At 43.8% G+C, this 15,037-nt stretch overlaps 1 protein-coding gene across 1 annotated transcript in view; it reads left to right on the top strand.

Annotated features, from left to right (window-relative positions):
- The window catches only part of B4GALT7 (xylosylprotein beta 1,4-galactosyltransferase, polypeptide 7), a 17,791-nt gene extending 2,986 nt beyond the window's left edge, over positions 1-14,805 (top strand). Inside the window, 4 exon segments of the mRNA XM_015412531.1 lie at positions 10,650-10,875; positions 11,150-11,233; positions 11,478-11,582; positions 14,019-14,805. Coding sequence (XP_015268017.1) covers positions 10,650-10,875; positions 11,150-11,233; positions 11,478-11,582; positions 14,019-14,174 — 571 coding nt within the window. The 3' untranslated portion in view covers positions 14,175-14,805.
- The last annotated feature ends 232 nt before the right edge of the window (positions 14,806-15,037 follow it).

Genomic DNA, 15,037 nt, shown 5'->3' with positions numbered 1-15,037 from the left:
CTTCACTATCGGCACTCAAGTAAGTCTCTCAAAATAAACTCGCTATTTATTTCCTCCCTTCCCCCTTCGATATGTTTATCTGTCCATGCACTTGAGAGGTGTCCCTCTTTGCGCTCCGCTTTTCCCATGGGGGGGGGATTCGTTTTTTAAAATAGTCCGTTTACTTAGAACTCACGTTCATTGTTGGTCATCTCTCTGACCTTGCTCACATCATTCGTTATTCCGCTCGATCTCCCACACTTGTCCCGGTCGAATTAGCTTGTGCCCGGAGGCCACACAATGGCAGGACCGTCAGGGCAGAGGGAAGCCTCGATTCTCCGGCATCGAGCCGTCAAAGAGGCTAGCCCTCAAAAGCCCTCTGGCCTGGAGCCTATCACAAAGGCTCCGTGGGGGTGCCGCTTGAGGTAACACCCCTCCATGCCGCTGGTGTGCTAATCGCTCCCCCGAGGTCCGGGGAGAGCGACCACCATCGCCAATCCACAAACCAGAAGTCAGCTACTGGTATTAAAGTTGTGAGCAAGCGATTTGGCTGCTGCATAAATTAGTTTGCTCTGGAGCCATCCTTTCTGAACTAAAACAAAAATGTGTGAGCCAGAGGCTAAAAAGCTGTGAGCTAGCTCACACTAACTTAGCTTAGAGGGAACACTGGTTCTAACTGTTCTTTATTCTAGAATTGGTATGTTCCTTTTGCAACTTTGTGTAAGTAATGTTGGTTCAGAAGCCTGAGGTCTTAAATGACATTGTGCTCCCCACTTTTGATGGGGGTCAGCTGACCCTTGGTGACTCAAGAGGCTAGGGGTTATAGACCCAGCATTACTATTAGAGAAGCAAATTAATACAGCTACAAAAAATGCTTGTTTTCCAACTTAGTTTAGCCTGGAAAATGGCTACCCCTACCTTGACTCAGCCTGTCTGACCATCTGCATCCATGCCATGGTGACATCAAGACTGAAATGCATGCTTACATAGGTCTTCCCTTGAAATTAGCTCTGAGACTTCAGGCCATGCAGAATGCAGCAGAATGGTTATTATTATTGAGAGCTAGGCAGACCATGCATGTTACATCCATGCTGCAGTGGGATGTGGCTACATGTGTCTGAATGCATGTCATCCACATACCTTCGGATCTAAGTCTAGGTGTTGACCCTTACCAAAGGCTGTAAAAGAATGTATGCTAAACCCACATATAGCTACTGACAGAGACACAAAGGCAAGGTCTCTTAAAATCCAAAGAAGCACTTCTTTATTTAGGGTTAATGAAGGTTAAAATGCCTAGGCACTCAGCCAGCCAGACACTGAAGCTGGGTGCACAATACAAGGTAATTTTGTTGTTGTTGTTCAGTCGCACAGTCGAGTACGACTCTTCGCGACCCCATGAACAAGATCCCGCCAGGCCCTCCTGTCCTCCGCTGTCCTCTGAAGTTTGCTCAACTTCATGCTCATTGCATCTATGATACTGTCCAACCAAGGCTGTAAAAGAATGTATGCTAAACCCACATATAACTACTGACAGAGACACAAAGGCAAGGTCTCTTAAAATCCAAAGAAGCACTTCTTTATTTAGGGTTAATGAAGGTTAAAATGCCTAGGCACTCAGCCAGCCAGGTGCTGAAGCTGGGTGCACAATACAAAGTAATTACTATGTTCTAAAATAAGCAAACTTCTGAGATAAGACAGACAATGTAAGTTCTAAGTTTCCCTTTTCCTTTAAGCCTCCAGGCCACTCTGTGAAGCTCAGAGAAACAGCATTTCTCTCAAGATTCCAAGAGTGAGCGAAGATGCCTTGAGAGAAGCCCAGCTTTATACACATTAATCAAAGGGTTGCTTAAGAATGGTTACACTTACTAATTACATCAGTTTGACATCAGTCAGGGTTTTGATGGCCCCACTGTTGACTGGAGATTGCTTTCCACATTCCAGCGAAGCACATTTTGTTTACAGAACAAGACAGATAACAATTTACATTTTGCACTACAACCCAGAGTCACATCTTGTCAGGATGTTCTCTTATGTTCCTGCATGAGAGATAACACAGAAACTTCGTGTTATTGCTAAGATGTCAATGGGGGTGTGTGAAACCTGGTTTCTCAGGGTGTAATTGCATTGCTAATTGATAGCTCTTTTGACCACAAGAGTCTTCCTGTTAGATGCATGGCCTGACTTTAGGTCTTGGATTTCTATCACCTATGATGATTTACCTATCACCTATGATGATGATATTGGTCCTGAGAATGGAATGTAAGGTCTCTTCTGTCTCCGTGAAGTCTAAGAGGTTTCTACTTGACCAAAAAGGATATACAAAGGCTTAAGGGTATTAGCCTTAGTGTAGCTAACAAAACTATAACTATTCATTGACCACAGGTACAAGAAAGGGATAGTATAGTTTCATTTTAGACCCAAACCAACTATATTTCCAAATATTCTTCCCACATTACCGAGCTCACTTCAAGCTATTGGGTATCACATACAAAGTCCTTCATAGCCTTGGATGCTCATATTTGCCTCTCCACCTTTGTCCTGCCGCAACAGCTTTGCTCATCTGAACAGAGCCTTCTGCAAATGCCACTCTGCTGATGGGCAAGATCAACGACCATCCATACATGTGCCCTCTCTGTAGGGGCCCCCGCCCTGTGGCGTGGCCTACCTGAAGAGGTCAGGAAGGTTGCTATGTTCCTGCCATTTCACAAACTTTGTAAAACAGAATTGTTTGGGTGGGAATTTTTGTAAAGGGAATAGTGCTACATCACAACAGATTGGCCCTGGAAAATGTATTGTGCTTCTACTAACATAATACCATGTTTTGAATTGTTCAACACGTTATGGTGAATACTTATGCTTTGTTCAGATGACAGATTTATTTCAAATTTCTACAATTCCTAGCCCTATTAGATTTCTTAAATTGGTAATTCATGTTGAGTCTCAGTGAGAATGGTGAGCTGTAAATAATGTAACTATGACATTATTGGGGTAGGAAAAGGAAGGACTGTCTCGGGTCACTCTTACTGAAGCATTTCTTGGATTCTAGTAGACATCCCAAAAAGGACTAACTTTCCTGTGTTCCCTTTCTGTCTCAGAGATGTGTAATTCCCAAGTGAGTTACTCTGGCTCTGCTTGTGTTCCTTTCTTTAGACCAAGAGTAATATTTATTTATTTATTCATTTATTAAAACATTCATATCCTGCCTTTCCTCTTGATTCAAGGTGGTTTACAATAATAGTTAAAACATCTCCAGATAAAACCAAAGATAAAATAAAAAAGCCCCAAATCCCTTCCCCCCCCTTAAAAGATGCCTGCTATTCAACCCCCCTCAAAAGCCCTGGCAAACAGGCCGACCTTGAAGAACCTCTTGAATATCTCCAAGGAAGGGGCTTCTCTCACTCTTCAGGGAGCCCATTCCACAGAGCTGGAGCCACAATGGAAGAGGCCTTAAGTGGTGGGATAGGCACCAGGTGGCTGCCTGATTACTGTGGTTGGCCCAGAGGGACATATGGAAGGAGGTGGTCCTTCAAATATGTGGATCCTAGGTTGTGAAGGACTTTAAAGGTCATAAACAGCACCTTGAATTGAACTTGGAAACAGACTGGCAGCCAATGGTTTTGGCAGCCAATAGCCAGTTTGGTGTAGTAGTTAAGAGTGCGGATTCTAATCCGGGAGAACCGGGTTTGATTCCCCACTCCCCTGTATGCAGCTGATCCAGTGTTCATGCTGTGATCACAAGTTCTTTCAGAGCTGTCCTTGAGAGGGCAGTTCTCTCAAGAGCTCTCTCAGCCCCACCTACCTCACAGGGGGTCTGTTGTGGGGGGGGGGGAAGGAGATTGTAAACCGCTCTGAGACACTGAGTGAAGGGCAGGGCATAAATCCAATCTCCTCCTCCTCCAATGAAGCTGTTTCAAAATGGGTCAGATATGTTCCCTGCAACTAGCCCCTGACATCAGTTGGGCTGCCTGATTCTGGGCCAGCTGTAGTTTCTGGGTTGTCTTCAAGGGCAGCCACATACAGAGCACATTGCAGTAATCCAACCATGAAGTTACAGAAGCATGGATCAGTGTAGCCATGTCAGCTCAGTCTAGGTAATGAGAAAGCTGGCAAATCAAATGCAGCTGATAGAAGCTGATCTTAGCCACCATGCCTATCTGCTTTTCAAAGAGCCAGACAGGGTCCATGACCCCCCCCATCCCCCCAAGCTCTTACTCTGCTATGACAAAGCCAACCTTTATCCATCTAGGACAGGTAGATTCAGTCCTTCTAAAATATCAATATTCCCAACCAGCATATCTTGTTTTCTGACACTTGAGAAGAAGAAGAGATGAGAAGAGATTGGATTTATACCCCACCCTTCACTACCCAAGGGAGTCTCAGAGCGGCTTACAAGCTCCTTTCCCTTTCCCTCCCCACAACAGACACCCTGTGAGGTAGGTGGGGCTGAGAGAGCTCTGACAGAAACTGCTTTTTTTTTCAAGGACAGCTCTTATCAGAACTACGGCTTGCCCAAGGTTATCCAGCCAGGTGCAAGTGGAGGAGTGGGGAATCAAACCCAGTTCTCCCAGACTAGAGTCCGTGCACTTAACCACTACACCAAACTGGCACAACCACTACACCAAACTGTTTGATTCGTTTAGCCATATAAGCTGGCCTTTTTACTTTTCAAGCCTTAGGAAAGCATATGAAGAACAAGGTGGGAGCTGTCATTCGAAAGCATTAGTTTTTTCCTCAATAATACTCTGTTGGGGCAATTTATTCTGTTGGGGCATGTCCTAACAATTCTGCTATTTATTCTTTGTAATCTGTATTTCAGGAGGGTAGCCGTATTCGTCTGCAGTAGAAGAGCTAGATTCAAATCCAGAAGCACCCTAGAGACAAACAAGATTTTGGGGGTATATGTTTTTGAAAGTCAAAGCTCCCTTTTCTAATGAGCTTATACCCTGAAAGTCTTATGGGTCTCTTAAGGTGCTGCTGTACTGGAATCCCAGCTCTCTCATTTGTACAATGTTACTTACCATTCTACATGGGGTGGTTTGCAGACCTTGAGTTTAATTTGAGCTAGAATTATTTAGAAATCAGCTCCAGTGTTCATGCTGTGGAGTTTCACTTGATATACTTCCACATAGTGGCAATTCTCTGTGTAGCTTTCATTGCCACTGTGAATGCAGGAATTTTCTGTGCAGTTTCCTTGCACCAGCTTCTTATAGCTGCCATTTCCTTTCTCACCACCAGAGGGCTTTTTGTGTGTTGTTTTTTAAGAGCTGCAGTTGACATATTGCTAGAGCAGGGGTGGCCAAACTTTGCATATTTTAAACATCATCATGTTACATGTTAATTTCCCTGTCTATAAGTTTGAACCTTACACACCATTCCAATGTATTTGAAAAAAAGTGTGCCTTGCACACAAACGCTCATACCTTGAATAAACCTTCGTTGGTCTTAAAGGTGCCACTGGACTCTAATTTTGTACTAAACGTCAGAACTTTCTCAGTGGCAGCTCCGCACTGGTGGAATGAGCTCCTGGAAGAGATCAGGGCCCTGCGGGACCTTTTACAGTTCTGCAGGGCCTGCAAGACAGAGCTCTTCCACCAGGCTTTTAACTAGGAGCTGCCACCACTATCAATAACAACTGAAACCTGTAGAGCCGGGTCCCTGGTTGGTTGCCGACAGCCTGTGCGCGCCAATCATATCTGAGGAAGATCAGTGAGCTGTATACTTAAACAACTTATGGAATGCACTCATGTGGTAACGCCATTGATATGACATCAAATAACATAGCTAGAGCACTTTAATATCGTATTGTTTTAATGAACTGTTTTTAAATGTTTTATGGAGATTCTGATTGTTATTATGTATTTTACCCCGTGTAAGCCGCCCTGAGCCTGCTCTGGCGGGGAGGGCGGTGTATAAATTGGAAAAATAAAATAACAATAAAAACATATTTGTGAGCCGCAAGACATGAACAAATATTGCACACATTTGTATTGAAAAATACACAGATTTGCTTTTTATTAACATTACATGAGACTGCCAAAAATAAAAACAAAAGGGGTAAAAACAGATATTGATAATGATAATTGTTTGTCCAATGATATTTATCTGTTTGCTATTATATTTGTCTAAGAGGGAGAGGTAGAAAGAAAGAGAAAAAGGGAGAGAAAGAAAACAAATAAATGGGCAGGGAGGGGGAAGGAAGGGAGAAAGGAATGAAAGAGGTGGAAAGAAAGGAGAGAAAGAGAGAAACTGAAAGAAAGCAAATGGGGGAAGAAGGAAGGAAGAGAGAGGGAGAAAGAAAGAAAAAGCAAATAGATGAGGGAGGAAGAGAGAAGGAGAAAGGTGAAAAGGAAAACGGTGGAAAGAAAGCTAATATCTGCCTAGCAACAAGAATGCAACCTCACTGTTAATGAGGTTGCATGGCACAAAATCTGGGCAAATAGAGGCAGCACTCCTCGCTCTTTACCAATGGACCTTCACAAGTTCAAAATCTTAACTAGATGGTACTTGACACCTCAGCGATTGTCACGTATATCTTCCAAATACCCCCCTCACTGCTGGAAGGGATGCAAACAAGAAGGAACATTTGCCCATTGTTTTTGGAAATGCGAGAAAATTCAGAAATTTTGGCTAGAGGTATTAAACAACATCAAGCACATCCTAGATATTGAGGTCCCCTTAAAACCAGAACATTTATTCTTAGGATTATGGCCCCAAGAAATAGCCCAACATCATCATAAAGAAACACTTGAAACAATGCTCTATGCGGCCAGACTTTCCATAGCCTCATATTGGAAGGATCTATCCCCACCAAGCATTCAAATATGGTTCAGAAAGTTGTGGGACCAATTCATTATGGAGAGTATCACAGATAAACATAAAAGAAACAGTAGAACTCCTATTAATTCTAGATTTAATGCTAAATGGTATCCAATTTTGGAGTCTTTGTCAAAAGAGAAATTCATTTCACCTGCCTGGAATGACTACATTAAGTGGTTATAAAAGAGGAGATTGAGTCAAAATTAATCCAAGAAAGAAAGAGCACCTATAGTTACTATCCCGAACAATTCTAAACGTATAATCCAGAGTGTGTCTGTTCAAGAAAAAGCACCAGTTTTCTATATTCTAAGGGTATCTGGGAATGAACAGGAGAATCGGGAATAAAGTTAGAAGTTGAAAGTTACAATTTATTATTTATCTTACAAATGCATCTTGTTACTTAGACTTTGAATTAAATGTGTACTGCTTCTTCTGTAATTGTACGGATTATCCATGTATATTGCTGTATGTTGATAATGTATGTGTTTACACTTTAATAAGTCTCTAGCTCCATTTTTTGCAGAGATAGAAAGGAAATGGCATACCTATGCAACGAAAAGGGCTGGGCATTTTTTTAAATGAAAGCTGGGATTCAGAGTAACTAGTAGCATGTTATTTCATTCATTCATTTATTCAAGGAAGTTTACATACCACATAGCCTTTTAGAAAAAATAATAAAACAATAATTGAAATACATGAGAAAAAGGAACATTCAGCATTTTAGGAAGAAGCCAATATTGAATACATAATTTAAAATATCAAATTAAAATTAAGAATAGTCACAGAATCACTGCATACTTAACTAGGCACTGAATTAATGGCAACAGCTTGAATTTTTATTGCAGCTGAGATATCTTTGGCAACTCTCAGAGAGATGTAATTTTCATTTTCGGACATCTAGATTGTTATACCATTACAATGCTTTAGCAATATGTCAATTGCTAATTTAATAGAAAAGCTCCCCAAGAGCCCTCGGTGGGGGCGCAGTCACAGAAGGGCAGATGAAAGAAAATGGTGCCAACGGGTGTAAGACCTGCAAAAATACACGTTCCTATCTACATGGCATAAAAACATTATTTGACTGTGACATTTAAAAAAAAAAATCTTACACCAAACTAGGAAAGATTGAAGGTCAAAGAAGACAGGGACGGCAAAGGATGAGATGGTTAGACAGTGTCATAGATGCAACGAACATGAAATTGAGCAAACTTCAGAGGATGGCGGAAGACCGGAAGGCCTGGCGTGATCTGGTCCATGGGGTCGCAAAGAGTCGGACTCGACTGTGCGACTGAACAACAAAAGGTTTAGGAAAGATTGCAGCAAAGCTGGGGAAAACATGGAAAGTGGATGACTGGGGGATGGCATTATGTGAATGCTGCAAAAACAGCCACTTTGGCCTGGATGCCAACCCTGGGCAAAACCTGTCTGGAAGTAACCTTCAAAGACCACAAAGGTGCAGGATAATAATAATAATAATACTTTCCATTTATTAATCGCTTTCCCCAGTGGGCTCAAAGCGATGTACAGTTACTCAATATAGACAAGGGACTAACAATGTTTGTAGGGGATAGGGAAGACAACATATATTCATTTTTAATTGCACGCGCCGTCACTGCCGTCTTCTGGCTTGGCTCCGTCATTTTCCACATGGCTGTTTGTTCAGGACCCATATGTCAATCGCCAAACTGCCACCACCTGGCCAGAACATCCATTGCAGGGATTCTTTTGTAGCCGAGAAGCTGTTTCGCTTTCCAAGCCTTGACCAGGACGTCCGACGGTCAGCGAACACCCTCCCACAATGGAGATTGGCGTGCCCACTCTCTCTAAGGAGTGGTTCCCATTTTATCTACTCACCGAAGCTTTCGAATCGCTGGGTGGATGATGAGCTGGGGACAACAGGCTGGCTGCTCACACCAGCGCAGGGCTTGAACCAACACAGTTCAGATGTTAAGACAGTGGGATATACCCACTGTGCCACCGCTCCCCTTCCGTGTGTTCCGCAAAGAACACTTCCATGTGATTCAAATACATCCTAGAAAGCAAAAGGCGTATCTGACATTTTCTGCTTCACCGAAGACTATGTGCACACCATCACTTTTCCAGTTTGTCCCTCATTCCATTTTCTCTTGCTTGTCTCTCCCAGTTCCTTCCATAAAGGTTTCTGTTTTGACTCCGCCTCTTCCAGTACTCCAGATACAGCATGTGTTGTTGTTTTGTAACATATTGACGCTGAATTTGTGCTATTGCACATGGATCCTTGCATGTTCACCCAGCCATTTTAGTTGGCCTTTTTTTAAAAAAAGAAATGTCCCGCCTGCTTAGAATAGCCAGGCTGAAAGATCGAATGCACATGCCAATGATGCAAAATGTTTGTGTGTGTGACAGAGAGGGGAGGGGGGTGCTTTCGCAGGATAAACTCAGGAAGCAGAACACAACTGGTGGTTAGTTGCAGCACATCCTGTGCACAGTGTACCCTTCTTGTGTAGTTGATAGCAGATCTTTTGAAAAGCTGTTGGTGTTCATATAGCCCAAGTAAGCAAAAGCATGGTTTTGCTTATAAACTGTCTATAGACCAGGGAATTTGGGGACTTATACAGTACTAGATAGGTGGGAAGGTGACAAAGTGACTTTATTAAGTGCTCAGCCACATTGTGGATGATGTTAACATGACTGTGTTTCAGTTATTGACATGCAAAATTTGAGGAACAAGTAATTTATAAAAAAGCTGGGTAACCTTTTTTCTGAATACCACCCCCTTCCATCTATCATGTATAACATATGCATGACATAGAGCTAAATTCAGCAATTAACTCTGCTTGGGGGATAATTGAGTTTAAAGATCATGCAGCTTCCCCCCCCCCAAAGGCACTGTGTCTTTGCCACCACTATAATAAAACATCATGCACACATAATCCCATATTATTAGCCCTCTCTTTCCCCACATTATAGAGCTTGTGGAGAAATTGTTTAGGAGACCGGTGCAGGGGTGGAAGCTTTAGGCTGTTGTTTAAATATAGATAAGATTCGTTTCTTTGCACACTTAACTCTTTCTAGAGCCCTCTACAGTTCTTCAGTGGATGTGCCAGATTTGCTCTGTCATCTTTCCATTCCAGCTGATCACCCCATCTCAAAAAAACAAACAGCAGCCCAAACACACAGAGCTGGAAGAGGTACAGAGAAGGGTAGCTAAAGATATTAAGTGCTTGGAACCCTTTTCCTGTACCGAAAGGCTAAAGCATTTAGAGACTTTTAGTTTTAGAATTATCTAGGTAAAGGTAAAGGTTCCCTTGCTCGAAAGCCAGTCGAATCCGACTCTAGGGTTGCTGTGCTCATCTCCGTTTCAAAGCCAAAGAGCCAGCGCTGTCCGAAGACGTTTCCGTGGTCATGTGGCCGGCATGACTAAACACCAAGGTGCACGGAACGCTGTTACCTTCCCACCGAAGTGGTACCTATTTATCTACTTGCAATTTCTTGCTTTCGAACTGCTTCCCCATAATAACAGAGTTTGGGGGTCACCCAGTGAAAATGGCTGTCAGTTAATGTCCTTCCCTTCATGGCTCAGCATCATGCCAGTCCCCGGGGGGGGGGGGGAATTCTGAAAAGCCTAAATGGGGGGGATTATGGGGGCACAAAACAAAATATATACGGGCAGATAGTGATTTTTGCAGAGTTGGATAATTTGATCTAATTATGGAAACCAAGGATTAGCATGGAGTTCTAGACTTTTGCTATACTAATGGCTGGATGCGTAGCTGAATACTTTTGATTCATAATAATAGCTGGGTAGAATTTTGTGCCTGGAACACGGACCATGGGTTCAGGGGCTAATCTGCTTACCCTGGTGTCTTGGGCAGGTTTAACAGAGCATCTCTGATCAATGTGGGCTTCCTGGAGAGTGGCAATGACACAGACTACATTGCCATGCATGACGTGGACTTGCTGCCTCTCAATGAGGAACTGGACTACAGCTTCCCAGCCTCTGGCCCTTTCCATGTGGCATCACCTGAGCTTCATCCTCTCTACCACTATAGCACCTACGTGGGTGGCATCCTGCTGCTCACCAAGCAGCACTACCGAATGGTGAGGCTCAAGTTGTTCCCTTTTCTTGGAGGGGCAGCTCCTGACATTCTTGCTCGGAAAATATCTGTTATTTATCTCTATTTGGGGGAGCAGCATTTGGGAAAGCCAGCCTGCTTGCTTAGTCCTGATACGCTGTGTTGACTGTCTTTGGTCATAAAGAGCACCACCCACATCTTGAAGAGTTTTAACATAATTGTGCAGGCTGTGCCTTTGTAAAGATGACAGCATGTTTGTTGAAGTGAAATGCTTAACAGCAGCCTTGCTGTCGTTGCAGTGCAATGGAATGTCCAACCGCTTCTGGGGCTGGGGCCGGGAGGATGATGAATTCTACCGTCGTATCAAAGGGGCTGGACTTCAAGTAAGAATGCCACATGCCTCTCACTGGAGGTGGGGCAGGGCGGGACAACACTTGGTCTTCAGGGCTCCCTGAACCCTACTCACCTCTTCCCATAGAAGTATATTGTTTAGACAGGTCCTCTGCACTGCAGTGAGATTTCTGCATACAACGAAGATGCCTGTCCCAAACCCCCCCCCCCAAAAAAACCCCTAAGATGCCTGTCATCAGACAAATGGTACACATGGGCTCTGCTATTTTATTTCAGCTCTTCCGGCCCTCAGGGATAACAAGTGGATATAAGACCTTCCAACACCTGCATGACCCAGCGTGGCGCAAGAGAGACCAGAAGCGCATTGCTTCCCAGAAGCAGGTGGGCATTTCTCTTCTGGCCCATCAGTGAATAGAAGATGTGGAGTTTGTGGAATACTGTCGCATGCCTTGCACTGTTCCCTGATTATTACTTCTGTTTGAGCTGTTTGTTTAGTTAGCAGTTCTTTTTGCTCAGTTCTGTTCTTCGCAAGCAACCAGAGGGCACAGGAAAAGTTCTGTTCTTCGCAAGCAACCAGAGGGCACAGGAAAAGTTCTGTTCTTCGCAAGCAACCAGAGGGCACAGGAAAAGTTCTGTTCTTCGCAAGCAACCAGAGGGCACAGGAAAAGTTCTGTTCTTCGCAAGCAACCAGAGGGCACAGGAAAAGTTCTGTTCTTCGCAAGCAACCAGAGGGCACAGGAAATGTGCTCTGAAAATTACAGAACAAAGCTTCTAATGTAGACCCAGACTGTTTCTGCAAAATCGCGATAATATTGAGCAGTAACTTAAAGCGCACATTTCAGTCCTTCATGGCTATAGGTAAAAGCCAAGTTAGATAAGGAATGAATGCTAGAAACCAGAGAACATGTTTTGCCATTGATGTCATCTCCAGTTCCTGTCCCTTCGCCTCTATAATTTCTTCCCAGTATTCCCTGTGTATAGGGTTGCCATTCCCCAGTTCTGAGCGGGGGATCCCCTGGTTTTCGGGGCTTCTGTCCACTGCCAGCCATTAGGCTGGCGGGGGAATCCCACCCCCAAACAATGATGTTGCTGCACACATCCTCGACACGCTGACATCATGCAGAAGTAATGTCATCGCATCAGGGACGTCACACAGCAATGCTCTGGTTTTGGGGCAAAACTCTACGGTTTGATGCCAATTTTACCATAGAGTTTTGCCCAAAAATGAGAGCGTTACTTCTGAATGACATCAGTGTGTCACTCCATCCCGCTCCCGGAAATTTCCCTCACCGCCCAACAGCGTGGACATTGGACCTGGCAATCCTGTGTACTAGCTTTCTCTCCTTTAGAATTTACAAAAAAATTAAATGGACTGCATGTGTATGAAGTACATAAATGCAAACTCATAGTTCTAACTGCAGAGTTTATGCAAACTCTGGGAATCTTTAGAGCAAGTTAATATGGTTAAAATATTCTCAAAGTAAATAATTCTGGCACAAAAGCTTCCTGAAAGATACGAAATGATTACTGTTGTCATATCTATTGGCCAGTGTTTGCAGCTCTATTTGGCTGCTGCTTCAGCGCCATTTATTTTGTCTTACAAAATGTATATCCTGCTTTTCTGCCCTCACAAGGGTCACTGCATGAAGGTGCCTTTTACCTTTTACCTTTCTTAGTAATAGCAACACTGTCACATGGTCAGCCGGCTAAGTGATATAGGGTGCCCTCCTAGACAGAATTACATGCTTCTAAGCCCACTGATTTCATCGGGTTTAAAGTCTAGGATTGCACTACATAGTATTGTTACCAGGGGAAGGCTGATTTGAAGGGGAAAATGGTGATTGGGGCTGTAAAGCAGATCATAATGGAATCATTGCCTGGATTCCAGGTACTGGAATGGTCCAGGCAGGCTGAATGGGCAGGGAGAGGGGGACCTTCTTTCTCCAATAATCCATGTCCAATGAAATAATTTGCACAAAATCCCCTGGGAGTGGGTTGGGTTAATTTTTGCAGGGGTAGGGACATTCACAAAAGGTGCCTCCACCTTGTGTCCCCACTATTTTGGCTCAGCATGTTACAAATATATACACTGATTTCTTTATATTTAAAAGACATTTGCATATTTACTATTTCAAAGCAGGACATCCGCAAGACTGTATCACACAGAATTAAGCTGGGTCCAGCCAGTTTTTCTGTTTACTGTCAGCCAATTTCCATCTTTTACTACAGCCCCTGTCCCACATGCCTTGTGTTTATGGAGGTCGCATAATCTTCAGCATAACCTTTTTGAGGGTTAGTGGGGGGTTTGAAATTAAAATATTATAGCAGTTTTTTTCTGAAAATAAGGAAAGTCTGAGAAGGGGTTCCAATAGCCAGAACATGTTAACTCAGTGCAACAGCCCCAGTGCAATTTCTTCCCTGTTATTCTTTAAACATCACCAACAAAGGGTTCCTAAATTTGCTAAAGGCCCTGCAGAAACCAACTGGTGCAATCATTTGCTTTGTGTGAATCATCCTAAGTGAATTTATGTAAACTTGATTTGCACAAGTCATTCCAATTTGCAACATGGCAAAATTATGGATTTTTTAAATGCAGAATTCTGGGGCCCTTGATTATGATAACTGTAGACCTCCTCCCCTTTGCCATAGCCATGCTCTGAGCCTCTGCTTCTGTTCTTTATGACACTTCCTCCTCCTCCTGGGCTTGCTCTCCTCCTTGCATTTTTCTTACCCTTTCCTTTTAGCTTTTTCATAGTGGTACCCTTTCATCTGCTCTAGAGTTTTGTGAATAATAGTGGCATTTTTGTTTCCATTCAGGAGCAGTTCAAGGTGGATCGTACTGGAGGCTTGACCAACCTGCAGTACAGAGTAGAATCACGGACTCCGTTGACTGTGGCAGGAGCTCCCTGCACAGTCCTCAACATCTTGCTTGAATGTGACCCCAGTGAGACACCCTGGTGTGCCTTTGGCTGAGGCGCTCACGGCACAGACTGCCTACTGTGTTACTGCAGCAGCAGCCGGTTGCCAGGATTGCAGCTGAACCCACAGAAGACAGGTCTCCCCGCAGGAACTAACAGCAGGGCATTGATGCCTGTGGATCAGATGGTTAAAAAGAAGGCCGAGGAGTCACATGAGGCGACAGGTATATGCAGGGCATTGCCTGTCCTGTGTGGATACTGTAAGGTGACAATGAATGCAAAGCTGTTGGCGAGCACAAATCAGCTGAGGCGCTGTGCAGCCTGCCATTCAGAAGGATGCTATCTCAACTTACCTGAAGACAGTATAGTCTTTGCTGGAAGAATTCACTTGTTTTTACCTACACTTTAATAAACTGAAGACTAAGCAGCAGGACTGTGACTGAATCATCCCGCCTCTGCCAGCCAGGGCTGGGTAGTAATGGCAGGGTGGGGGACAAAGGATGAAAGCTTGTTTTGGACATCTTTTTGCTCAGGCTGATACCTAAGAAAGACAGCTCTTAGGGAATCGGTATCTGGTTAGCTTGCTGGAAGGTTGCTTCTCTTGTGTGCCAAAATTTGCATAAGTTTCTGCTGTGAAACTCCCCTTCTCTGGTGTGCCAAAACTCTGCTTAAGTTCCTGCCATGAAACTCCCTGCAGAGTCAGCAGTCACATCTTGATGTCTTGCACTCTGGCTCCAAGAGCATAGATACCTTCCACCTTACTGAAGCCCATTGTGGCATGGGAACTGGGATTTGGGCTCTTCAGTAATGTAAAGGCTGTTGGCTTATTGCAAAAAGGGCATTAAAGCAAGTGAACACTGAAAGGACAACATAGGTGGAACGTGTGTGAGTGTACGCAGGCAGGCATTGTCATGAAGT

Source organism: Gekko japonicus, unplaced genomic scaffold (genome assembly GCF_001447785.1).
Source record: "Gekko japonicus isolate JY-2015 unplaced genomic scaffold, Gekko_japonicus_V1.1 scaffold100, whole genome shotgun sequence".
Classification (NCBI taxonomy): Eukaryota; Metazoa; Chordata; class Lepidosauria; order Squamata; family Gekkonidae; genus Gekko; species Gekko japonicus.
Note: the sequence above shows the minus strand (reverse complement) of the source record. Positions and strands in the feature narration are given on the sequence as shown.